Genomic DNA, 24,849 nt, shown 5'->3' with positions numbered 1-24,849 from the left:
CTTCGCACTTCTGCTCTTTCACTACATGGTCATTTCTAGACCCTTCCGTCCCCAAGGCACCTTCATGTTAGTGAACATCACGCAGAATGAATGTTTCTTCCTACCTTGATTTTCTTTCCATCTATTCCAGCAAAATCCAATCTATTCCTGCCAAGTGCAAACTTCTCCATAACCCTGGTCCATCAGCCTAGTTGCTGTTAGCAGCCAGCACTATTCAAGGGGGGCTTAGAAGTGATGATTAAGTTAGACTGAGCTAGGAGCTTGCCTTCCAATCAGGACAGCTCAACGGTAAAAGAAAGGGGCAGGATTTAAAAGCTATGTCTTTTGAAGAGTAAGTGAAGTTACACTCTCTCACAGGAAGGTTTTCAAAGACACTAGACACTATCTTCAGCAGTCTATACATGTAACCCTGATCTTTCTCATGAGCTCTTCCTCCGTGTTTTCCAGCTGCCCACTTGACATTCCACCTTGAAGTCCCACAAGAACCTGAACCACAAACCGTCCAGAACTGAACTCATCACCTCACCTCACCACCACGCCTCCTAGGAGGCACACAGACGTAAAAACAGATGGCCCCCACACATGCTCATTCTCACCAAGGACAGCCAGGGGCCAAGTCACGTGCATTGTATTTCCATCCCAGCCTCCGTACCTCTGTCTCTTACAACTCCCAGAGCCAGAGCCTCACTGTGTAGACCCCGAAGTAGGGTGCAGTAAGGCCCAGCCAAGTGAAGTGCAATCTGGTGACAAAAGTGTCTAAGTTACCCTTACGGGGTAACTTAGAGGGCAGGGGAAATAAGGAAACCAAGCCCAGCTGATGTGGGAAAGCAGGGTAGGAGAAAACTGCAATTCAGTGGTCGTGGGGCTACCTAGGCTGACCCCCAACAAAGCGGAAAGCATTTTACAAAGGAATTTGATCAGGAGCAAAACATTCCAGAGCTATGTATATTGGTACTTTTTTCCATTCAGTTTCATTCCATCCATTCGTTCAAAGGGTGCAAAATGTTAACATTTGTATCCCTTAACAAAATACCTACACATCAGTATTACTTAACTTACACATGCAAACAACACACAGAGAAACTCCATAATAATGTTTTCTCTTTCCAAAAGGTAACAATGATCACCTCCACCTCCAAAGGACTAGCATAAGCGGAAGAACCCAGGAGCTTTCAGTCAGCTACCTCCCAACTTCACTCTCCACCAACTTGCCTTAAATGAACAGACTTGTCATGTATAGGAGTAAATGGCACCTCCCCGCTCAAACCTCTTCATCTCTTCATTGGCTTCTGATCTCCTGAGTATCCTAACCACGTCCTCAACTCTAATCCTTCCGGCCCCTGCGTCTCGGGCCTCCTCTCCCCATCCTCCCTCGTGCTGTGCTTTCTGCTCTAGAGTGCCTCCAAAGCATCCTGCGGGCCCACGTCCAGGCTTTGTCTCTGCTGTTCCCTCACTGGGATGTGCTCCCCTCCATTCCCTCCATGAGTAAGGTCTCAACTCAAACCTGACGTCCTCAGGGGAACCTTCCTGGGCACCCCATCCAGATCACAACTGCCCACGACACACCTTTCCTTCCCAATATGTGTCACATGCATAACTTTACATTCACTTGGGGAGTGTTTGATTAATGTTCGTCTCTCTCACTAAAATTCTAGGTACACAGGACCATACATTTCTGACCACCTTCTAGCTCCAGTGCCTAGAACAGAGTCTGACATACAGTAGGTATTTAAAAATCATAGGCTGAATGAAAAAAACAACAAAAGCACCGCTATACCATACATTTTTCTTCATGATGAAGCATCCGGTATGTCTATATTTCAAGCCTTGTAACTACCAGGGTAACTCCCTTAAGGCTAGAATTGATGTTCTTCCTCAGAATACTGTCAGGAGAGTTAATCCTTACTTACTTAGAAGTGACTATAGAGACACTCGAAGTATTGTCTTAATACCTAAAGATTACAATTTTCCATTTAAATTAACTTATGTGATCCCAAATGACAAAAACGAAACAAACAGCCACAAAAGTGATGTCCTGCCACACTACATTGTAGAAAATGACTCCACTGTACTTCCCTTCCAGCCATGAAGACAACATGGAAAATCTCATATTTGCATCCAAGACAACAGTGCACACATAGTAGGGGAGGAGACAATATGGGAAGCTTCGATTGTTGCCAGAATTGGGCAACCCTGACCCTGACACCGTGATCTTCTAAAAATAACTATTTAAATGTCCCTGGGAAATCACTAGACTCCTCTCGAGTGATCTAGTTAGAACTCTACCTGTTTCTATCATAGTATTTTATTGATCAAGATTGATAACGTAGAATACTATTCTCCACTTCTGACGAGAGTCACAGGTCCTTGGTTTTGTGATTTAAGGAGAGCGTCCTCTGGAATGAACATCAACTTCACTCTTAGCAAAGGATTTTTACAAAGGCTTCTCACAATGGGGTACGTACATCAGAAAACTTGGCCAGCATGCAATAATGAAAGAAAATTCTTCTCATAAATAATTTTTCAAAGACAGTATGTTTGCCTCGGTCAGATGCTTTGGCATTCTCCCCGAATGGCCTCTCTACTACATAGAACGTGATTAACATTCACCTGCAATGGATTCCTTCAGAATTGGCAAAATGTTGGTGTATCACATTACGACAAGTGGTTCTATTGTACTACAAGCAGAAACTGAGGACCAAAGAAACAATAACAGCATTCACCTACGGTAAGAGACTTATTATCCATAATGGTGGAAAATCCTGAATTCTACACATAATTCACGGTGGAATGTCAATTAACACTTTATTATGGTGATACTATTAACAGCTCAACCAGTAACTAATGGGATAGCTTTGGGTGTCACTCTCTAAAACTCAGTGTTCTCAGCTGTAAAAAATAAATTCCCTACCTCGCTGGGGTGAAACGAGAACTGAGTATGTCACAGATCGCCTGTCCCTTTGGGTGCCAGAGCCAAATAAGTTAGAAAAACACTTACTACTACACCTAATATATACCCTCCCCACCCCCCAGAAGATTGGAAGGAGGCATCAACATGCTACAGGCTTGGTGAGTTCTCTGTGATGAACTCTATTAACTTTCCATAACCAAGTGTTTCTCAAATTGACTTGTTCCCAAAACCATTTCACTTTTTCCTATTGGTGCCTGTTGGTCCACCCAGGAATCTGACCCTCAGAACACACTTGAGGATGATACCTTAAGACAACAAAGATGAACTTTAATGACATCTAAGAATAAAACTTTTGAACTTGCCGTGTTATTCTGACTATGACTAGCACACGCAGTAAGACACTCCTGCCAAGGGAATGCAGCTGGAGAGGTCAGGTAGTAACAGTGTCGCAGTGATGAGTTTGTGGGGAGCGCAATATTTTACGCACCTTGGGATACCATGAAGGATGATGCAAAGCTCTCTTGAGTGTGTGTTTTGAGGATCATTTTTAATTGGAATAGTTATGAATTCACATTCTTCAGTTGGCTTTCTTAGGGAATAACAACACATTCTTACAAGATGGCTCTAACCAATTTGCAATCCACGACTTCGCAAGGCTAGCTAATCTGTACTGACCTGGCCTCAGTAGCACCTGGCTATGGCTGCGTTAGCTGGTGGTAACAAAGGGAAGTCAGTTAAATGACTCTTAGGAAGACTCTACTCCACACAAAGTAAATGAAGATTTGGGCCATGTCAAAAAAGAAAAAAAGAAAAGAATCTAAATAATTCTAGGGACAGTGTCTTGCATAGCTTCTAACATGATAGGCTCCAGTGGAATGGATAATCCTTATTCCACTATTTTTAAGAATGATATTCTTAATTTTGACTTCAGAGATACAATCTTAGTAACTCCGAAAGATCAGTAAGTCATAATAGGGAAAAACTGAGTACACTGGGCAGAAAAGAAACCAGGAATTTGAGCACACCCTAACTGGACATAAAGCACCAACAGCTCACTGCTGCAGGGTGAAGGATGCCAAACATAGCCCTGGAATGAGAGTGGGTTTGTCATTTGCAGCTGGAGCCACAAATCGCAAGCGTCTTCATGTAAGCATAGCATAGAAAAGAGCTGGATATTCTGAGTGCAGGACTGACCATCACCAGTAACACCTATGGTCAGTAACATGCTGTAAAGAACACATTATCAACTGCTCTCTTCCTACATTAATTCTAGTAATTGCTGCTTATGTCACATCGATAACAATTCTGGATGGAAAGAGATTGACAATCCATACTTACCTTAACTGTTGATCTAAGTTTATGCCCCCACATCAGTAACATGGAAGGTTTTAAGTGAATAAAACTGGCTCTTATTTCTCAAAATGTGGTCTGTGGACCATCTGTGTCTAGAACTCTTGGGCAGTTTGTTAAAAGTGCGTCTCGTGGTCCCCACCCTGACCTACTGAATCAGACTCTCTGGGGCCTTGGACTCCCCACGTGGAAAAAGCTCTCAGGTGACTTCTAGGCCCACTAGAAGACTCAAAGAATATTACACTGAATTCTGCTATCACTAATTCATATGGAGAACTTGGACGCTACATAGGAAAGTTTGAAAACAAGGAAAACTTTCCAAATTTTTTTTGAAACACAAGGCTTGAAACACAAGTTCTTCTAGAAAAAAGTATGCAAAAAAATAAAACTGGTGACAATGGCTTTTTGAAAGTAATTTTAAAACATTAGCTACAACCATATAAAAGTGGGCGTTTGGGATTTTATAGATCTGTTAGTTCACTGACATTCCTGCCTTTAACGCACCCAGAGCCCGAGGAATGCTCTCCGTGGCACTGGTCGGCACCTCGGTACTGCACCCCCTTTCACCCTTCCATGCTGGCAAGCCCTCGCTCACACAGTGGTCTCCATCTGAAGCTTGTTCCTCTTTAGTATCGATGTACGGACAACATAGGTTGTGATGAAAGGTGTGATGTGTGGTCCTAGAAAGTACGATTATTCAACGAGAGTGCAACATCTTCCCCCCTCTACCCCCCCCCCCCAGAGATGGTTAAGACCAGGTGATGTCCTTAGTCAAAGCCGTGTAAGCAGTATCCTGCTTAGTAGCAGAAGCTCAGACTGGCTGGTCCCCGAGTGCCTTCCTGGCCTACTCATTCTGCTTCTCCAAGGTACACATACATGGCTTTACAGAGTTGGCCACAGGCTGTCTTGGCCCGACTCTGTGGTCTGCAGCATGGTCTTCACGTCTTTCAGTTAGCAATTCCTTACTGAAAATCCACTGCATGAAGACTACAGAAGGTGTATTACAGTCTGACTTTTAGTTCCCCATCTATAAAATCTTATTTCTGCTACAGGGTAATAGTAAGTGCAAGCATATATATGTACAATACGTGTCTATATTACATAACATATATACTATAATTATAATATGTATATAATAGGTATTGAGAGAGAGAACTCCAGGAAAATAATTTTCGGTGACAAAACGAGGAAAGATGGAACACAGATGTTCTGAGCCAATACCAAACTACAGAGGTGGATCTTTTTATAGTCCAATTAGAGAGGTTCGTATCAGATCATGATACAACTAAACTTGAAGTTCTAAAAGGAAACCATCTGCCAGAAGTTCCATTTTTAAAAATACGAAACGGTTAACTTAGAACAAGATTCTAAAGACGTGGCCTCAGAACCAGGATCATCTGGGAACTTGTTGGAAAAGCAAATTATCAGTCCGCCTCCCCACTGAACCTACTGAATCAGAAATTCCTGGGTAGGCCCCCAAAATCTGTCTTACAAAGTCCTTGAGTGAGTCTGATGCATGCTAAAGATTGAGAAGCCCTGACTTAGATCTCAAGACAACTCACCGGACCTTACGGTGTAGGTTAGAAACAAAACAAGAGTAGTTTGTAACCGACAAGGCGTCATTTAAAGAGAAGCAAAAAGAGCCTTGCTTGCTCCCCAACTGGCCCAACAAATGCCTGGATTTCTTAAAATTAGAGCAACTTTTTTCAGCTAAGACACTGTCACTAAAAAGTCACTATGGCCATTAATATACCCACGCTTATCATTTATCTTATCCCTCGGCTGTTAGAGAACCTGGACGTGAAGGAAGGCAGAATGTGGCCTATCACATGGCAGGTCAGGTGTGAAGGAGGGGAGGGAAGTCCCAAGCCTTCACCTAAACAGGTGACAGGCCCAGGTGGGACCCTACAGTGAGGGGACTCTGGAAAGGCAGGGATGCTTTCAGCAGACAGGGAGAGGGATTCTCCCGGAACACTTAGTCGTCATTACCGTCTCGAGCAGCTCTTCACTGTCAATTAGTTGAAGAGATGGCCTCCCCTGGCTTCTCAGAACAGAACAGTGTTGAAATTGGAAAGATAGTTGCTTGCTACTGATTAGCATTCTGCACCCATTTTATACATATATGTGACTCACATTCAAACTAAATGTGGCTTAGGACAAATCTGGGATTCTCTTTGAGGCCCCCTCATTCCAGCACCAGCAGTTTCCTAAGATGGAATCTAAAAACTCAGATCATGACATCTGCAAGCACCAGTTGACAGAACTTAGATAGACTTCATATGTCGTCTTTACAATGTTCTTACATGTTTCATTTGCAGAGCATATAAGTATTTTGCTAACATATACATCAGAAAGGTTGATATTAACTTTTCAAAACTCTATTAAAGTACTTAAATACTACAACAGTATTTGAAAGCACACAATATTCAACAAACAAAAACAATATCAAAGCCTCTATTTTCTCAGAGTTCCCATTTCCATACTATACAACTGTTCACATTTTTGTTATACATTAGATTTCTCAAAGGCTTGCTACATGCCTTTTAAAGACTCCACTGAGGGTAAAACTCAACCCAGGCTGGTTTTTTAAAATGACTTAAAATATAAGATGGAGATAGCGGTGATTCAAATTTATGTACAAGTTACCATTGGAAAAGCAGAAGTCGTGAATTCCTTGAAGTATTCGTCCTCTAGGGAGCAAATGTCCATGCACCATTTTGTGTTGTTCTATCAGTTGACAGGTGACATTTTAACCTCTAACCAACTATAGTGAGACGATTCAAAATTAAGGTTGACACTTTGTCCTTTAACTAGTTCCAAAGTACGGCAGGGGTTTTACTGCCTGATGCTACACCATATGTGCGCTCTCTCCACACCGCAGGCAGGGTGACGCACGATGCCTCTGGACTGGGCCACTCTGCAGCTTCCTGTTGTTTTTGGAACAACCCTAACTTTAGCTAAACATAACTCTTCTGGGTGAATCATTTTTAGAAAGAGAGTCCGCCTATAGTGGAGTAGCCTGTGTGTTGACTACATTTCTGAAGCACTGCTATCTATGGAATTCATAGAACTCACTGGTTTGGTATTTTGCAGTCTTTATGAAACCCACCCATTTTATGAAAAATTTCATAAAATTACTTATCACTTAAGTTTTTATGACTAAAAACCCAAACAATTGTGAAATAGACAACGGGAAAGATTCTTTTGAAAGGTTTTTTTGTTTGTTTGTTTTTTTGTTTTGTTTTGTTTTTGCTTCTGTCAACTGGTCTACCATTAAATGATAGGGATCAATGGCAGATTTTTCTAAAACCTTTTCCATAATTCAAATTATTTTTTAATTCTAAATCTACTAATGTCTTGGGTAATGGGATGTATTTACTTACTTGCGTCCTCAAGAGGTTCGATTCAGAAAAACCCTCTTAGGTTTTACATTCAGAATTATTTTTTTTTTTTTTTGCCAGATACTATATATATATATATATATATATATATATATATATATATATATATATATATATATATATATATATATATATATGTATGTGTGTATATATGTGTGTGTATATATATGAAATGAGAGAATACCAACTGCTAATAATGACTATACCCTTAGCTTAATGCCAATAACTCTTACCAAGCCAGAGTTCATAAAAAGCATATATAAAGAAAAAAACAGTCCTTTTAAATATACATAGAGTTTCCCCAACGGTCTTTCTCCTTGAGTTTTCTGTAAAGTAAAACACTTAGCTCTATATAATTCAAAAAATCTATACATAGTTTAGAGAGGGAAGCATAAATCTCATGGGTCTCAGATTCACTTCCTGTTGTCGTCCTTTAATATACGCTTAAAGACAATCAATAAAAAATGATTTTTCTTTGTAAGCATTTTCCTGTTCTGCCACAAATAATAGCATTCCCTGCCCTAAAATGAAGAAAAAGAAGGAAAGCAATATTTACCATAAGAGGAGAAAGAGAAACTGCTTAAGTATTTTTTCCTGAGCCAAGTGAAACTCAAACAGCAAATCAAGTTTATTCTTAAAGAAAAAAATTTAAATACTCCTGGCATTAGTTTGATTCTTAAAATCTGTGGAATCAACAAGTTTTCAAACTCTAGATTTATATTGCAACTTTTAACAACGAACTCTGTTTCCCGATAATTCTACTGCATTTCTGTATGAATATACATATCACATGCAACACTTTTGATCAATGTTGATCACTGGAGCTATAAAGAAAGGACGGTTAAGTCCTCCCAATTGCCTCCTAGCACAGAGTGAAATGCAAAATCACAGAGAAAAAGCAGGTGAGAACAAAGTTACATCCGGTAAGGAAATAAAGAAATACAAACAACTCTATGTCTTGTTTCAAAACACAAATTTTTTTGCCACTTGCATTTTTCGCTAAAGAATTTTCTTACTTAAAACATTACTTGAAAGTTTCATATTAAATCATCTGAAATAATCTTGTTTTTTTTTTTTTTTTTTAAATATGTAGACTCTGTCTCAGAACTGTCCCTTTTTAATTTTTTTCTTCTGGATTTTCCACCAAGACTGTAAGAAAACACCAGAAGAGTAACAGGCTTTTGCTTTGTAATGAAGTTACAAATACATCTTATACATTTTCCTGGCTTCCTATTTCCCTTTACTCTGTATTATCTACAGAGGTTGTCATATTTCACCAGGGTGCATTATAAATCAGACAAGTTCAGCCCTTCAGGTTGAAAAATGGAGGTGAAAGGCGCAGCGGAAAATATATAAAGTATAATTAAAACCATATGACCAGAGATATTGAAGAAGTACTTGATGGAGGAAACCCAAGTAAAAATCAAAACTTTCTCGTGTTAGTGAGACTATCCAGTCCATTTGGGACATGCACACATCATTTACTAAATATTCTTTTTTTTTTTCACAGCAAGAGTACCATGGAAGTTAAATCCTAACGAGGTAGTCACGCCTATAGCTATCTTTGTAGCACAGTGCAATTCATAGTTATTCATGTAAAACTGATCTCTCATTGAAAATAGTAATCACTTATTTAGAAATACAGTTTAAGACTGGGCAAGGGTCAATTTTACATCCACCACAGAGGATTAAAGACTCAAGATGCCAATGTTAAATCAAATATCTTTTCTACGAAGTCTGAAATGCAAACTGTCTCCCTTACTACATTATAAACAACCCAGATGTTACTGCTTCACGTTAGGTGGTACTTAGCAGGCCAATGATATGTACATCCTTAGATATGTGTCTAAGGATATACAGAAATTGAGAACTTTCCAAGTTGTAAAGCAAGTCCAATAAAAAATATTTGACTTTGGCAATCTATCACCAAAGCCATTCCTTGTCTTTTTCTCCAGAGCGTTCCAAGTGTCAATTATAATCATCTCAGTAGACAACTGGAACATCATTTTCAATATTGCTTTGGGATGCCAGCAAGCAACTCAAGTGTAGCAAGTCACTTACCTCCCAGAAACTGAATTCCTCCAGCCACTCTTCCCACTGTCCTGGAGATGAGCTCCGACACACAGCAGCCCATGAGGGCAGTGAGAGCCACCAGGAGGAGGAGGCCACAACCCAGGCCTGTCACGATGGTACAGATCCTCCATTCTGCACTGGGAATACCCTGGAAGGAGGCATAGCGCCCACATTCCTCCACCATTACCATCGTCTGCCGACTCTCGTCATGGACGGGATATGAGCACCTCCGGAACGTACCAAAGGACACGGGCTTGCCCAGCTGGGCTCCCCAGAGCCAGTAAGGCATAAAGAACCCCACGCAGGAGGTAGCAGCACAAAGAAAGGAGAGCAGAGCCCAGATTACCCCGGTACAAGTCAGGCTGGATGCCATCTTCCTGCAGGGAGGGCAATGAGGACCCAAAGAACTATTCTGGGACTGACTGCAGGAGTGAGTGACGGTCTGAAACCACCAGGGACCCAGAAGGCAGGCGATCCACAGTTCTGGAAAGGGAGTGTCTATGAACAGAATGAAACTTCAGTCCTGCTGGGCATCAACTTCCCATCCTCTGTAGTAAGGATAATGGTCCCTGGTGAAACAATAAGAAACATTCAAAGTTAAATGTTTGTAGTGAAGCGATAACACCAATTCAGTTGTTCTATGACTTTTAATTAATAAACATTCAAACTCTCCTCAAGACTTCAAAAGTGGGAAGAATTAATTTTCTCCATAAACCTCTCTACTTCAAGTTTTGTCCAACTCTCTCAAAGCTTTGTCATGTCTTTATCTCCTATAAATGCTCTCAAATGAACTCTGACAGTTATTTACTTTTTAAAAAATGCATGACTTCTATTTGCCAGTGAATTCACTTCCTGTACTCACATTAAAAGTTATGTAGCATTTCTATTGGCAGTAAACATAATTCCAAATATTATATTAAAATGAACCATGCCATGGTTTGTCTACTTGGTTTGCAAGTTCATGCTCATAATTTGCAATAACTTTTCTGTGTCCCTTTAGATGCATTAACACCCTGCCTGAGCCCAAACAAAACAATTAGGACAATTTTCACAATTGTAGAACACCATAAATTCAACAAACATTCCAGACTGCCGAGACACGTAGACTGGACGGAGCTAGGCACTTCCTGTACTCACCCAGTGGCACTCATGAATCCCTTTGGCCTTAACTACCCTCTCCAAGAGTAAATGAAAGAGAGCCAGTATTTGACTTTATTTTCATACCTGCGATTTTACTTCATTGGTTCCAATGAAATTATTGGGACCATCTCTCCTGTTCAATGATTGTCAGCGTCTAATTTGAAAAGTAATCCATGCTTTCCAGTACCCTGCATCCAACCACAATCATTCCAATAGTTCCATATGCATTTGACTGCCGCCCCTTCCTCCCTTTCAAAGAGTTCCCACACTTTCCATGAAGAAATCAATACAGAAACACAAAGCCCACGCACCCTCGAGTTCCATTCTCAGACCTCTCAACTCCGGCTTTCAAGGACCACAGTAAATCCCCTTCCCTACCTCCCCTTCCCCAAGCCTAGCCCTAAGTGTCCTCTCCACCACCGCCCCATTTACAGTCCAGTGAGTGACACCAGGGCAGCTCCAGCTACTTTTTTTTTTTAAATCTTGCCAAATGCTATCAGCTAAAGTTGTCTGTCTGGGCCATGAGGCTGAGGAAGGCTAGTGGGGGGTGGGGGTGTGATACTGGAGGAGAGGGCCACCATCTACAGCTGGGGTCAGGACGCCTGGAGCAAGGCCAAGAGGAGCCCAAAATCAGCCCCCGGCAATGGCCTCACCCACCCACACCCACCCCTGAAGACACATAAGATCTTCAATCCTAAAGAAGGGAGAGGGACGTTTTCCAGGCGGCCCTTGGAGGGAGGGGACCAGGATGGGAAGGCAGCACCCCCCGGAGGCAGCCGCCAGGAGCAGACGCGGCGGGCGGGGGGAGCCGAGCCAGCACCCCGCTCAGGAAGTCCGGAGCCCGGGAGCCGCACAACTCCGGCGTCCGGGGAAGAGCGGCCACGCAGAGGAAGGAGCGGAGCCCACGCCCGCGGGGCAGCGAGCGCCTTACTCACATGGCTGGCGGGCGGCAGCCAGCTTCTCTCCGCGGGCCGGGGCGCGCACACAACTTGCTGTCTTTCCCGGGCGGAGCATCCACAGCCGAAGCCCGTCCTTCCTTCTCCGCCGCTGTCCCTAACGGCCCGGAGACGGGCCCGCCTTGGGAGAGGGAGCGCGGCCGCCTCCGGGGGCTCTCCGGGAGCACGGGCTGCACCGCCACCAGTGGAGCCCGCGCTGCCCACGTCTCCCGCGGCGGCTGGCGGAGGGCTGTGGCCGCGCGGGCGCCGGGCTCGCACGCAGATGCACAGACCTCTCCTTGGCAGGCGAGGCACGCACCGCCTCCTCCCTCCGCTGCCCGGCCCTCCTCTTTCTCTTGTCCCCTCCCCTCGCGCCCAGCGGACCCAGAGCAGACACACTGGGGTCGCGGCTCGGCTGGCAGGACGTTCTGGGCGCGCGGGCCGGGGAGGGGTGCACCCTGCTGTCCGCTGGGGTCCAAGCCCCCCCCCCACCCCCGGCGACGGACCAGCCTTCCCGGCTCCCCCAGCCGGGAGCCCCCTCCTGCCTCCTTCGAAAGGGAAAGTGGGGGAGGCAGACCCACAGAGAAGTAGGGGAGAAAGTTGCTCGACTTCTCGGGGGCTCGCACCGGGCCACAGAAGACGAGACACGTTCCCTGTTTGCTTTTGTGAGTCTGGTATTTGGGGGTTAAGCTCCGGTGTCTTACTGCCTTCAGGACATGTAGATGAGAAAGAGGACCCTAAAGCCTGGCTTTTGAGCTCTGAGGAGGCTCTTGGGTTGTGGTCACTTTGGAAGGGGATGAACAAAGCCAATGTGGACGTGGGAACGAGAGATGAGATGAGCGAGCCCAGGGCTCAGGGCTTCTGGCTGGCAGCCGCCTTTGCAGACAAGCCAGGGAGGAGGCCCGGCGACTCTCAGCAAGGGAGTCTCTCAAGACTTACCCTCTTTGAGAGCCTCTTTCAAGCAAGGCAGTCTCTCTCCCTCAATCTCTCTCTCTCTCTCTCCCTCCCTCTCTCTCTCTCCCTCTCCCTCTCTCTCCCCCCTCCCATCACTCCCTCCCTCTCTCCTTCCTTTCCCTGCCGTCCCTCCAATCAATCTTGCAGTCAATACCACCATTGGATTTCTTTTCTGAGAAACAACTGATGTTGATTTCCCTTCCGGACCGGAGGTCTCTTTTTGCTTGTCATTAGTGGTTACACCTTTGGGAGTTTAGAGCTACATCCAGTAGAAGACTGTGGAAGTCTGTTGAAGACAGTATTTTAAGAATTGTACCATCTGGGAGTAACACTTTGTGAAGCAAATACTTCCCCAGATACAGTTTGTGGAGTGCTTCTTCAAAGTAGTTGAAAGTAATAAATGGGTAGGTATATGTTTCATAGTAAATTTTCCAATTGTACCATTTTATTTAGCCATTGATGTTGTACAATTTTTTTCCACAACTACAGCTGGAAGTGTGTGTTCTTTCCTTATTATTTTGAAAGGCTTTGAGTAATTGGTCCTAACCCTTTTCATTCAGGTCATAGACACTTTTAAAAATATGAAACTGGTAAGTATCCCAGGGGAAAAAATGCGCATACATATTAAGCTTTATCACAGTGGTTCTCAAGAGGGAGAAGATTATGCCCCCCCCCCCCCATGGGACATTTGGCAAATTCTGGAGATGTTTTTGGTTGTCATGACCAGGGAGGCAGGCGCTACTGGCATCTAGTGGGTAGAGGCCAGGGATGCTGCTGAGCTGCAATATACCGGACGGCCCCTCAGAATTATCTGGAAAATGGCCAATAGCACCGAGATCAAGAAAACCTGTTTCAATGAAGTGTCAGATGTTTCCCTGTTTCCCGCAGCCCATCCATGAATTGCAGATTCAGAATCCCTGATTTCCGCGATTCAAATTGTCTTGTACGAAACACTAGATACTGAGCTCAATGACTGCATAGTAACAACTGGTCTGACTTTCAGTTATGTACCACACCCTCAGCTATTACACAGAGGCTTCAGCTCTACATAATGTGAAGGTAGAAGATACGACTATATAAAGACAAACTAATGATCTCATGATTCAAACTCATGCTTCATTCACACAACCTGTGGGGAAATTGGTCTGGGGTGCTTTCTCAAGCTTGGAGGAGTTTTAAGCACTGAGATGGATGGATGGAAGTAAGTCCTTGCTACGTCAGTCACTACACTAACTTTTCTTAATGGATTACTTTGTCTAGTCCTTTAAAAAGAAGGGGAAAAAACTAGGAGGAAGGCATAATTATTATTTTACAGAGAGGTTAAGTAATTTGCCTGAGATCTTACAGCTAAAAACTGGGCTTTTAAAAACTTATTCTCTGCATTCTATTAAACGGAGTAAATGTTGTTATAGAGATTCTGCCTAAGGTGAAAAAGAAGATAAAGGAGGAAGCTGATTTAAAAAACAAACATATATATATATATATATATATATAGAGAGAGAGAGAGAGAGAGAGAGAGAGAGAGAGAGAGCCAGAGCCAGGAGTGCAGTTTTCAGGCTCTCCCCCTCACATGGAAAGGTGCTCACTTGGGTAGTAAATGTCCATCAGCTGTGGCTGGTTGGCCGACAACTGTAACCAGTGAGCCATTGGCCGCTAATATAACTGCCATGGCTATGCTTGCGGCAAGTGGGGGACTAGCAAGGAGATGGTGTCTGAGCTAGCAAACATGGATTGCAGTTAGCACGGCAGATTGCAGTTAGCAGGGAGGGTTGCAGCCAACAAGTGGGGTTGGTTGGTTGGCAGAGAAGCGGACGACAGGTTGCAGGTTGTGTGGATCCTGCTTCCTATGTCTCCCACCCAGCCGCCAGCGAGACTATAGTGGTATGACTCCCCTATCTATGGCTCCGTGGGTGTTCCTTTTTGGCCTCACCATGTCCTGTGTTCTTAAGCAGGGAGCGGGACCAGAGACCCTGCATGCCACCCTGCATGACTTGAATATATATATATATATATATATATATATATATATATATATATCAGGATGGATTATCAGTTATTTGTGAGATGATAGTGTGTTATATGCTAGGACTCAAACTTCTAACTTACATGAGTGAATTGGACAAATGGTAGCCTTCTGAGACTAAAATTTCATTTGTAAAAAGAGGTTGGAATAGATAATATTTAATATTTTTCTATCTCATGACTTCTAGCCTCATGATTACATAGGTAGTCTCCTATTTGAGAAGGAGTTTAAAGGTCATCTCACTCTGTTCAAGTGCATAATTTTACAGATGATGTAGAGTTTCAGAATCCTTACCCAAAGCTGAGCCTAGAATCCATGCATCCTGATTTCTCTTTTCATTCCACCGTGTAATTATCTTCCCAAACTATAAAATCTCCTGAATTACTGGCTGTTGTATGCATACTTTATAGGCTAAATGCATTATAAGATCTTTAAAACCCTTATAGTAAATCTGTACCATCAAAGGATCTTTAAATTACTTCCCAGCCAGAAGTTCCCACATAGCAGATACTATTTATAACTCTTATTCAAGGTTTGAGTTTCTATATGTTTGAAAACTAGTCCCATTGAGTTATGAGATGAGATCATGAATGTAGAAGTGTGTGAAAGCTGTAAGGCATCTATGACAACACTTTTGGTTGGCTACCCAATATTAATTCCCCACCCACTCGCCCTTGTTCACTTTTCTAATCCCCGTCCCCCATCCCCCACTCACACACACACAAAAGCTGTTGCTGCCATATGACCTTGTTCTAGCCAATGAGTCTGCTGAGAAGATCTCTGAGGAAGATTGCATTCTCTGATAAAAGGAGGAGGCATGAGAAAACAGCTCTCTCACCATCCTGGCTGCCTTTCGACACATTCTTGCAGGATGAGATGTTTGGAACTATGGCAGCCTTCTTGTAACCGTGTGGGGAATCACAGAGATACAATCCCAGCACCTGCTATCATGCAGCTACTCGGACACACCTCCTTTCGAAGTTTGAAAACGTAAATTATAGAGTGTTAATATGATTTAAGTCACTGTTACTTGAATTTTCTGCTTTCAGTATCTGAAACATCCTTAATTGTTTAAGTATTGTGCAGGTAAGACATAGGCTCAATAAAAGGAAATACATATTAAGTAACAGTGTATCCCAGTGCTGGGCAATAAGAAATGGATAGTCAATAATCAAACATCAACTGTGGTGATTAATGAACAAATCAATATCATTGTGACTATTAGCCTTGTCCAAGAGCAGCCTACAGAGTGGGTATTTAATTTCCAAACAAATGGGGTGAATGCTCTGTGAAATTAGAGGAGTATAATAGTGGAATACAGGAAACACCATGGGACCAATCATTTCCGACCACTGGAGAGAGGTTGGAAAGGGGCTTCTTCAGTTCACATTTGTGGCAAACACTATGATTTGACTGATAGGATGTTCATTACCAAACCTCTTCTTCCATATCCTTCGCTCCAGCAGAGGTAGGGAAAGCAAAACTCTCCATTTCCCAGCTCCCTCGAAGCTTGAGTTGCCAAGTGATAGTGCTCGCCAATGAGATAAAAGTGGAAGGATGCTGGTGCCATCACATCCACTTCCTCTTTCTTCCAGCCTGGACAGAAAATGGATGTGATAGCATCTTGAAGCTCAGAGGCCATCTTTCCACCATGAGGTGACATGGATGAGGACAAAAGCCAACACGTTAAGAAGAATGGAGTAAAATGGTGGAAAGCACCTGGATCATCGGTCTCTTCACTATGCTGCTGGACTGTCTTCAAAGACCTCTCGAGTGAGATCAATAAGCCTTAGCTGTTTAAGTCCCTATAATTAGCAATGAAAACATGCCTGTGTACTATTCTAACTATTCGCTTGCAGCCCAGGAGCCAACACCACAGTCAAGTGTATTAGACACAGGACATAGAGGCTCTAAGTAGAGCCAAGAGGGCAGAATAGTGCCAAAGGAGATCTCATTCTCCGGGACACGGTGGCTGTAGCTGGCATTCGTTGTCCACAGCACATATTTGAGAAGATGGCCCCTCCTGGAAAATTCGGCACTAGAAACAGGAATCATTAGGAAAATAGTTTACAAAATGCCTCTCCTTCAAGTCTTCACCTTGGGAAATCAAAAAAGACAGAAATTCTCAGCATGATCCAATGGCCTGATACAAGAAGTGTCCCCTTGAATACAGACCAGCAAGAGAGAGACGGAAGAAAGTTTAGGGAGCAAAAGAGATTAGAGCATGACAAGAGAAGCTGGACAACACAGAGCCAGGGAACAGAGCGTTTCCTTAAGGGCCGCGGGCTGTGGGGCTCATCGGGTCTCTATTAGAATGTATCTTTTGTTCGTCAACAGATGCCGTGAGATACCCCAAGAAATGTCCCACTAGCTGAAAAACTGGCCTCACAGTCTCAGGGCAGAAGCATATAAAATAAACAATTTGAGATTACGGTAAGTTTCTCTCTTTCGCCATTTCCTTCTGTCCTTCCTTCCTAAACTCCCCTTCCCCTTCGTGCACCCCTTCTTAAGACACATTTAAATGGATGTTTTACTGCATTGTGTCCATCTCTTATATACAGGGGGAAAAACTCGCACGGGACATGTGACGTCTCAGGTTTCCCGGCCTCTCATCCCAGTCTCTGATGAGATCTTGTATTGCTTTCAGAATGTTCGTTCTCCCACTTTTATACACACACTTAGCATAGCTGTCCCAGTATCCTATTATAATAGGGTAGCTCATTTCTTTTTCTTTGAACTTTCTGTCATGTGTTTGACAGATTCAAGACCCCTCTTCCTTGTAGAAATTGTATGTGTCTAGTTATGTACAGATTCTAAGTGCTGTGATTTATACGACTATATTCCCCAGGAACTCGTACAGAAATAAGGTGTATATAGTCTGTGTTCTCCCAGGGGTGCTGTCTGCATTATTCATTTAAAATTTGAGCAGTACTTTGGAAATACAAAGTGCTATATAATTTACCTATATTATTATTTTATGAATTAATGTAGCATATACATTTTAAATTACTAAATTATTCATAAGAAAAAAGTAAAGTGTTAAATCATATTTAACATAGCAAATATATCACATTAACCATCAAAATGGAAAATGTTCGTAATACACTATATATTTTTTTCTATATGACCCTGTAGGCATTTTAAAGCTATACATAATTAGATTTAATATTGAATCAGTGTCATGCTTTTGCTACTTTCAAATTCCTTTTTTTTCTAGTGTTACGTCATCTCAGGCTTTTCAGTGTTACGCTGTTTTCTATTTTTAAAAATATTTCCCAGTGTATGTAGAAAGATTAGTATAATGAGTTCTATAGAAAGAGATAAGAATTAGTTTTTGTGGATAATAACATTTGCCACCAACCAGTCATAACTTACGCAAGAATTCACAAAAATGTGTTTGTACAGTATTTTAAAATCTTAAATCCCCCCTCACCAAAATAAGATGCAAGGATCAAATATATTAATAAAATGATCTAACAGAAGAAGGCCAAAACTTAAACACTTAATTTGGTCTTATAACACTAACAGGAGCTTAACAAACACTGATTTTTCTAAAGTAAATAATTTCACATCACAGCCATTATGAAAAGGCGGAGGGCTAATGCCTCCTCCCCAGTTCTCTGGCTTTCCTCAGGAGAAACGTTTCTTGAATGCACCTAGCCTCTGTCCACGCATCAGAGCACCTGGGGCAATCGGAGCCTCGGGGAGCCCTCTCTCTGCTCCTCTCCTGTGGCAGGGGTCCCTCTACCACTGCACGGGTGCCTGCCCTCAGCCACATGCTGACACCAAGAGAGGGCGAGTCTGCCAGCTCAGGGCACCATTAGCAGGCCCCTTTGCCGCTCAGCTCACTGAGCTACATCCTCCCCTCCAGGTTAGTCTTTATCAGCAATAATCATGATGTTTTGTCCATCTGCCACTTTTCCCCTCAATTCATTCAGTTGCAACTAGAGAGGGAAAGTGCCCCATCAGAGACCCTAACAGGAACTGTCACAAACTGAGATTACGCCCGTGTAAATATGAAATGTTACCATGTTGTGACCGATATGCCAGCAACACTAGGTCTGTACTTATGGAGTCAAGGAGAAAACAGAGGAGCTGATTTTCAGCACTTAGTATTGAGCTGAACTATCAAGATTGTATCTTCAACGCTATGCTTGGGTGACTTGCCAACTGGAGTGAATGGGTGGATGAAGAGAGAATGCTGTTTGGCCAGCTCTGTCCTTGAGAGATCAATGTCTCTCTGTGTTAAAAGCTACAGAGCATGTGTGAGGTGACAGGAAGCAGAAAACACAAAAATAAAAATATAATTAAGAGCTATATACAACATCAACCATGTCAGCAAGTAGACAGTAGAAGTGGTGATGGGTGTGATAAATAGCAGAGTTGAGGTGGAGGAGAGAGGGAGAGGGAAAAAGAGGAAGAAGGAGGGAAGGAGAGAAACAGAGAGGAGAGACTGACGGACAGAGGGAGGGGGAGACAGAGAGGGAGAGAGTGACAGAGACAGAAGGAGGAAGGGGGAGAGGGTGGGATAGACTGACAGGGACAGAGGGAAGAAGGGGAGACAGGCAGAGAGTAACAGAGACAGAGGGAGAGAGGGGGAGGGGAGGAGACAGACCGAGAGAGAAGACAACTGTTCTGTCTCTGGTTGCTGACTCTGGTTTCCTTTGTTTCCAGGGAGAGGCAGGTAAAAGGCAGTGCTGCATCTTCTACCTGAAGGCACACAGGTGATGTCTGGTGAGGGGTGGGTAAAACATGGATCCAGTGACTCAGTTGCTGCTCTGTGAGGATGAGTGTGCCATGAGGAAGGCATGTCAACCAGGAAGCATTAGCAGCCCCAGAGACACTCACTACATGCAGGGAGATGACAAGCTATGATTCCCAACCCTTCGCCAGCTTCTGTGCTGACAACCAAGTATAATCATTGATGTTTGATATGATGCCTTTTCCAACTGTCTCAGGCAATTAGCCCGTCCTTCCTCTATGCTTCCGATCAATTTATAGCTACTTCCCCTCTGGAGCTTACTACAATGCAACGTGAGTACCGTGGACCCCATAGCAGGTGCTCACATGGGAAGGCCTGAAATGTCATGGCTGCCTTGACACCAGTTGAGTCTCACAGAGCCGCCAAGTTCTCGCTGCGAGTTCCCCGCCTCTTGCCACATCTGCCCCCCACCCAGAAAGAAAGGCGTCCACCTGCCCAGCTCCCATCAGCCAGATCAGCTGCACCCCACCCAGAAAGAAAGACATTAAAAAAATTAATGTAAGACCCCATAACATCAAAAAAGACTACATTATGCATTTCTATATTTCTTTAAAGGCACGAAATTATACAATATGCTTTGGAAATATTTCCATATAGCAAAAATTTTAAGTTTGGAGTGTAAAATCCTAACTTATCTATAAATATATTAACCAGATCAGCCACTCCTTGATTGGTGCAGGTAATTGAAATAAGCAATTAGTTGCAAATTACTAAAATGTGGTAATATTGAGGGATTTTTTTTTTCTTTTGGCTTACCTGTATTTCCTAATCTTTCTTCAAATAACCTGGATTGCTTATATAATTAAAACGTTTAATTAGATGAAGAGGCCAATTATCAATTGAACAAGCCCTCTGAAACACAGAATAACCAAATCTAACCCACTGGACAGAACTACTTATGAAGAGGCAGGTTTCAGGTCAGAGTAAGGAAGGGTGAGACTTGTCCCCAAGTAGAACATGTTTCAAAAACTTGTGAACTTCTTCACAATAAATGTTCACTCAAAGAGCAGATCTGTGTACCAGGAACGTTGTAGAAAACAGTCCAAGTTTGGTCTGAAGTTGTACTAGGTTCTTTTCCATTCCCTTCTGTTCTCCTAGGATTAACTTTCTCTTTACTACATCTATAGCTCAAACCCACATCCAATGAGGCCCCTATATTTCTGCAAATCACTTGGAGAAACTCTAGTCTGTTCTCACTAAGCCGTGGGTCTCACATCTGTCTCATTCCAGGGTTCTCATAGCACACCCCAAGTGGTAAAAGACGTCTTCTTTATCTCCAAAGTAAGACCACACCGGGTGGCAGTTTTATAAAGGCTTAGAGGAGGACTAGGGAGGATGGTTGCCTTTCAGCCCTGCCAAACCACACAACTAAATGAAATACCGGGCTGTCTCGTCCTCAAGCCCCTGCCCTGGGGAGTTACTACCGTGTTTCCCCGAAAAAGGACCTAACCAGAAAATAAGCCCTAGCATGGTTTTTCAGGATGACATCCCCTGAACATAAGCCCTAATGTGTCTTTTGGAGCAAAATTAATGTAAGACCTGGTCTTATTTTCGGGGAAACATGGTACATCCTTACTGTCTACTGCCAGCTTTCCTAGCTGGGTGGGTCCTTCTTCCCGGACCCTCTATAAATTGCCCCTTCCTGCACTCCTAACTTTTTCTGAACAATTTATCACCTCTCTCTCATGCTGCCCTTGGAAACTAAAGTCTCTGTTCTCTATATTGTTTGAGCGTTCCAGCTTTCTCTGTTCGTCTCACTGCTCTTCATCGTCTGGGCTGAGCAAGGCCAAAAGCGCTGTAATACCACCCCTCCCCCCACCCAATTTACAAATATCTTCTGCTAAGGGGATTTGGATTTGTGCCTTCCTCAAGTGTTAATTGGCTCAGACATCTGTCTGTTTTTAAAAATATAAAATAAACATATTTAAAATATATTATTACACTATGTTCCGAAGGATATTCTCTAAAAACAACTTTTCATCTATTTAGCAGGAGTTTTTACATCTTCTTAGGACCAGTTGAGGCAAAATATTAAAGTGGGAAGCTGACATTATTACTGGTTTAAGAAAGAGCACATAAAACACACCATTACACTGCCTTCAAAAGGGCTATTTTCCAAGAAGAGTCAGAACCAGCTTCTGACCATCGTAATCAAAACCCACAGTGTTCAGCAATCGAAAGAACACAATATGGAGAGTCAAAAACCCGAGTGCAAATTCAGAGTCTGGATTTTGACCATACATGACTCAGATATCAGTGCTGTTATAACCTATTTAGACGGGATCATGGCTTTACTTAATAAGACTATTCGCCATCATATCTGACCGCTTGCCTGAGGTGAAATGAACCAATTAACTTATTCATATTAATTAGTGGTAGAGCTGGAATGAATGGTAATACTTAGTTAGAATGTGGTTTTCCTGCATGGTATTTGTTTCTTTATACCAGAAGCCCCCTAGTGGCAGAAATGCAGCAAAAAGGGAATTAGACCTTCAGTAGTTTTCCTTCTAGGTATGAAGTGCATGTTATGCATCGGGCATCTACACACTCTATGAAGTGACCTGACACTCTACATGATCTTTACAACATGACTGACTGTATTCCCCACACTATTTCCCATCCCCGTGACTATTTCGTGGCTACCAATTTGTACGTCCTCATCCCTTCACTTTCTCTGCAGCTCCGGTGTTTTGTACACCTGAAACTAACATAATAAAAAAAGTGCACGTTAGATTTCAGCCTAACCTTGCCTAATTTTTCTGTGAATAATTGAGTAGCATCCAATGTCTGCTCCTAACCCATTAATTCAGGAGCAGACTTGGTTTAGTAGAGATATATTGAAAATGGCATTAGGCCAACAGAAGCTTATGTTCTGTCTTCACTACAAACTCCCTCTCAATTATATTCTTCTTTTTTCACCTACAGGGCCATTATTGCTTTCACGAACATGGTGCTCAATCAAAATTCAGTGTAACGCAGTGACTGCTAAATGTTGTCTTCACTTTCCACCTGCTTTTGATCCAATTGTGTTGCAGGTCTTATGAGAGCGTGGATATTGCTCAGAAAACAAATTATGGTATAGTGAAGAGAGGGAAGACCTAGTTTCCTAGATTCAGAGGATCTTTAAGTCTGGTTCAACAGAAGAAAAAGAGAATAAACATCTGTTTTTCTGACTGACACTCCCTAACCTTCATTTTTGTGTGTAAAGAGGCAGAAATGGGAGAGGTACAAACTCTAATAGATCTATCACCCAGGCGCAGAAGTCAGGAGCGCCCAGTTCTGGGCGTGGTTTAGCTGCTACATTATTATTTGACTTCAGACAAGTAACAATGTAAAATGAGGGATCTGCTCACCCTCTTGTTCTTTCCTCTCAAAAAAATATTCATGGTTTTGTAATGAGATTGATAACATGGTTACTAATCGCCAGTCAGGCCAGAATCAGGAAATTCCCTGCTGTCCCTGCTGTGTGTTAGATAAACCTATATGAAATAAACTTCCTGAGAGTTCAACAAACCCCACGGAGATTTGGTGAAAAGATGCACCTTTTTGCCATGGCTTAACATTTTCCCTATTTCTTGTTCCTATACTTCTTAGATAAAAATAGCACCCTAAAAGTCTTAATGATAATCCTGTGGGACTAATTGGTGACAGAGAATGATAGAACAAGCTGACATCAAACTTCCCAATGTAATAAATTCATGCAAACCACGAGTTCTGAGTAGGTTATTTTCCCTAGTTAGATTCTGCAGAATTTCTTTTCTACCGTCTTACCATTCATTTACTAACACACAATCCAACACGTTCAAACCTACAATAAAAGTCTGACTTACTCTTCTAAGATGAATTTCTGGGTGCGATTATTTTGCCAGGAAGATGCAAAAATCAACATGCGTATGGGGTCATAAAATAGTATATGAACCTAAATCCAATTGCTTTTCTCATTCTTTACTAAAGAGAAAAAAGTTTGGGGGAGGCAGTCCAAGATGGCGGGTTAGGTACATGCTGTGCCTGCTGCCTCCCAGGAGCACATCAAAATTACAACTACATTAGAGAACAATCAACCCCAAGAGTCATCTGAAGACTAGCTGAACAGAACCCCTATAACTAAGGGTATAAGACTGGTAGGAGGGGCAGAGACTCAAAACAGGCTGACCCCAAACCCACAGGTAGTGGTTGAACACCGGGAGGGACACCTCCATGGCAAAGGTCCCCCCTGAAGAGGGAGGGGTCCAGGGTCCCCAGCTCAGGGGTCCAGTGCTGGGAAGAGGAGTCCCCACAACATCTGGCAGTGAAAAGCAGTAAGGACTCAGCCTGCCTGTCCCAGTGAAAAGAAAGACAGCTGGAAACCCAGACTTCCTCTTAAAAGACCTGCGCAAAAAGTCGCTCGCTTGCAAATACTCACCTGGTCTCTGGTGGAGGGTCGGCAATTCAAGAGATGCCAGAGACATACAGGGAAAGACTGAGCTGTGTGGCTTTGGTGGGAGGGCTGGAGGGACAGCAGCCATTGCCCCAGGGTGGAGTTTGCCTCACATGTGACCTACAGTAGGGCACCATCATTTCCCCCAAAGGGCCAAATCTGAGATCTCATTGGTCTGGTAAAATCCGCACATGTGCACTACTTTGGTGACCCCCTGGTTTCCTGCCCCACCCACTAGTTCTGTGTCACCTGGGGCACTCTGAGCTCCAGGGCAGCAGCAGGCCTCATCACCATCTGTAGAAGCCTTTTACAGCAGCAGACCCTCCCCACCCCCACGGTCTGGAGAACTTTCAGTGGCGCCTAGGCAGTCACAACTTGAGCTGCAGCCTCTCTTGGTCAGCTCTCGGGAACACGCAGGCCATTCTCAGGGTGTTTTACAAAGTGGTCATAGGCTCGCAACTGGTGCAAGAACCAAAACTACATTAACTTTGTAAAAACCACCACCCACACCCCATAACTCTCTGGAACCGTACCCAGCCCACCCAGCTATTGCGGCATTGCCAGAGGCACTCTCAACACCGGGTCAACCAGCCCGGCCAGCTCACCTAAGGAGGCTCGTTCAACGGCTGAGCTTGCAGGCAGCCAGCAGGTGGCAACAGGCACAGGCGACTCTGGGCCTTTTGCTAAGCTGCTGCAGGCCCAAAACTGTGGCATCCAGCCTCGGTTCACAGCGAGGACACCCCCACATGCCTCCAGCTCCAGCACAGGCAGCAGCCAACCACATACAGCATTGAGGCACCTACCAGATAGCCCTAGGCCGGACGCAGGCAAGGCTGAAATTGGCCCATACAAGAGACCCTCCCAAGAGACACCAGAAACAAAT

At 43.4% G+C, this 24,849-nt stretch overlaps 1 protein-coding gene and 1 long non-coding RNA gene across 4 annotated transcripts in view; one reads left to right on the top strand and one right to left on the bottom strand.

Annotated features, from left to right (window-relative positions):
- Window positions 1–12,103, bottom strand: part of LHFPL6 (LHFPL tetraspan subfamily member 6) — a 214,344-nt gene extending 202,241 nt beyond the window's left edge. The window contains exons 1-2 of the mRNA XM_019756987.2: window positions 11,811–12,103; window positions 9,724–10,304 (exon numbers count right to left, since the gene is read on the bottom strand). Coding sequence (XP_019612546.1) covers window positions 9,724–10,108 — 385 coding nt within the window. The 5' untranslated portion in view covers window positions 10,109–10,304; window positions 11,811–12,103. The remainder of the gene's footprint in view (window positions 1–9,723; window positions 10,305–11,810) is intronic.
- Window positions 12,104–12,283: 180 nt separating this feature from the next.
- LOC109461050 (uncharacterized) lies at window positions 12,284–22,728 on the top strand. Of its 3 annotated transcripts, XR_012495429.1 has the most exons (6): window positions 12,284–12,475; window positions 12,912–13,168; window positions 13,787–13,965; window positions 16,383–16,560; window positions 17,125–17,220; window positions 19,462–22,728. It is a non-coding gene; the product is annotated as an uncharacterized LOC109461050 (long non-coding RNA). The 3 variants fall into 3 exon arrangements; XR_002139614.2 differs by having other exon boundaries at window positions 12,284–13,168; XR_012495428.1 differs by lacking the exon at window positions 13,787–13,965 and having other exon boundaries at window positions 12,284–13,168.
- The last annotated feature ends 2,121 nt before the right edge of the window (window positions 22,729–24,849 follow it).

The sequence above is a fragment of the Rhinolophus sinicus genome, linkage group LG04, assembly GCF_036562045.2.
Source record: "Rhinolophus sinicus isolate RSC01 linkage group LG04, ASM3656204v1, whole genome shotgun sequence".
Taxonomy (NCBI): domain Eukaryota; kingdom Metazoa; phylum Chordata; class Mammalia; order Chiroptera; family Rhinolophidae; genus Rhinolophus; species Rhinolophus sinicus.
The sequence above is the reverse complement of the archived record's forward strand: the minus strand, read 5'-3'. Positions and strand labels throughout refer to the sequence as shown.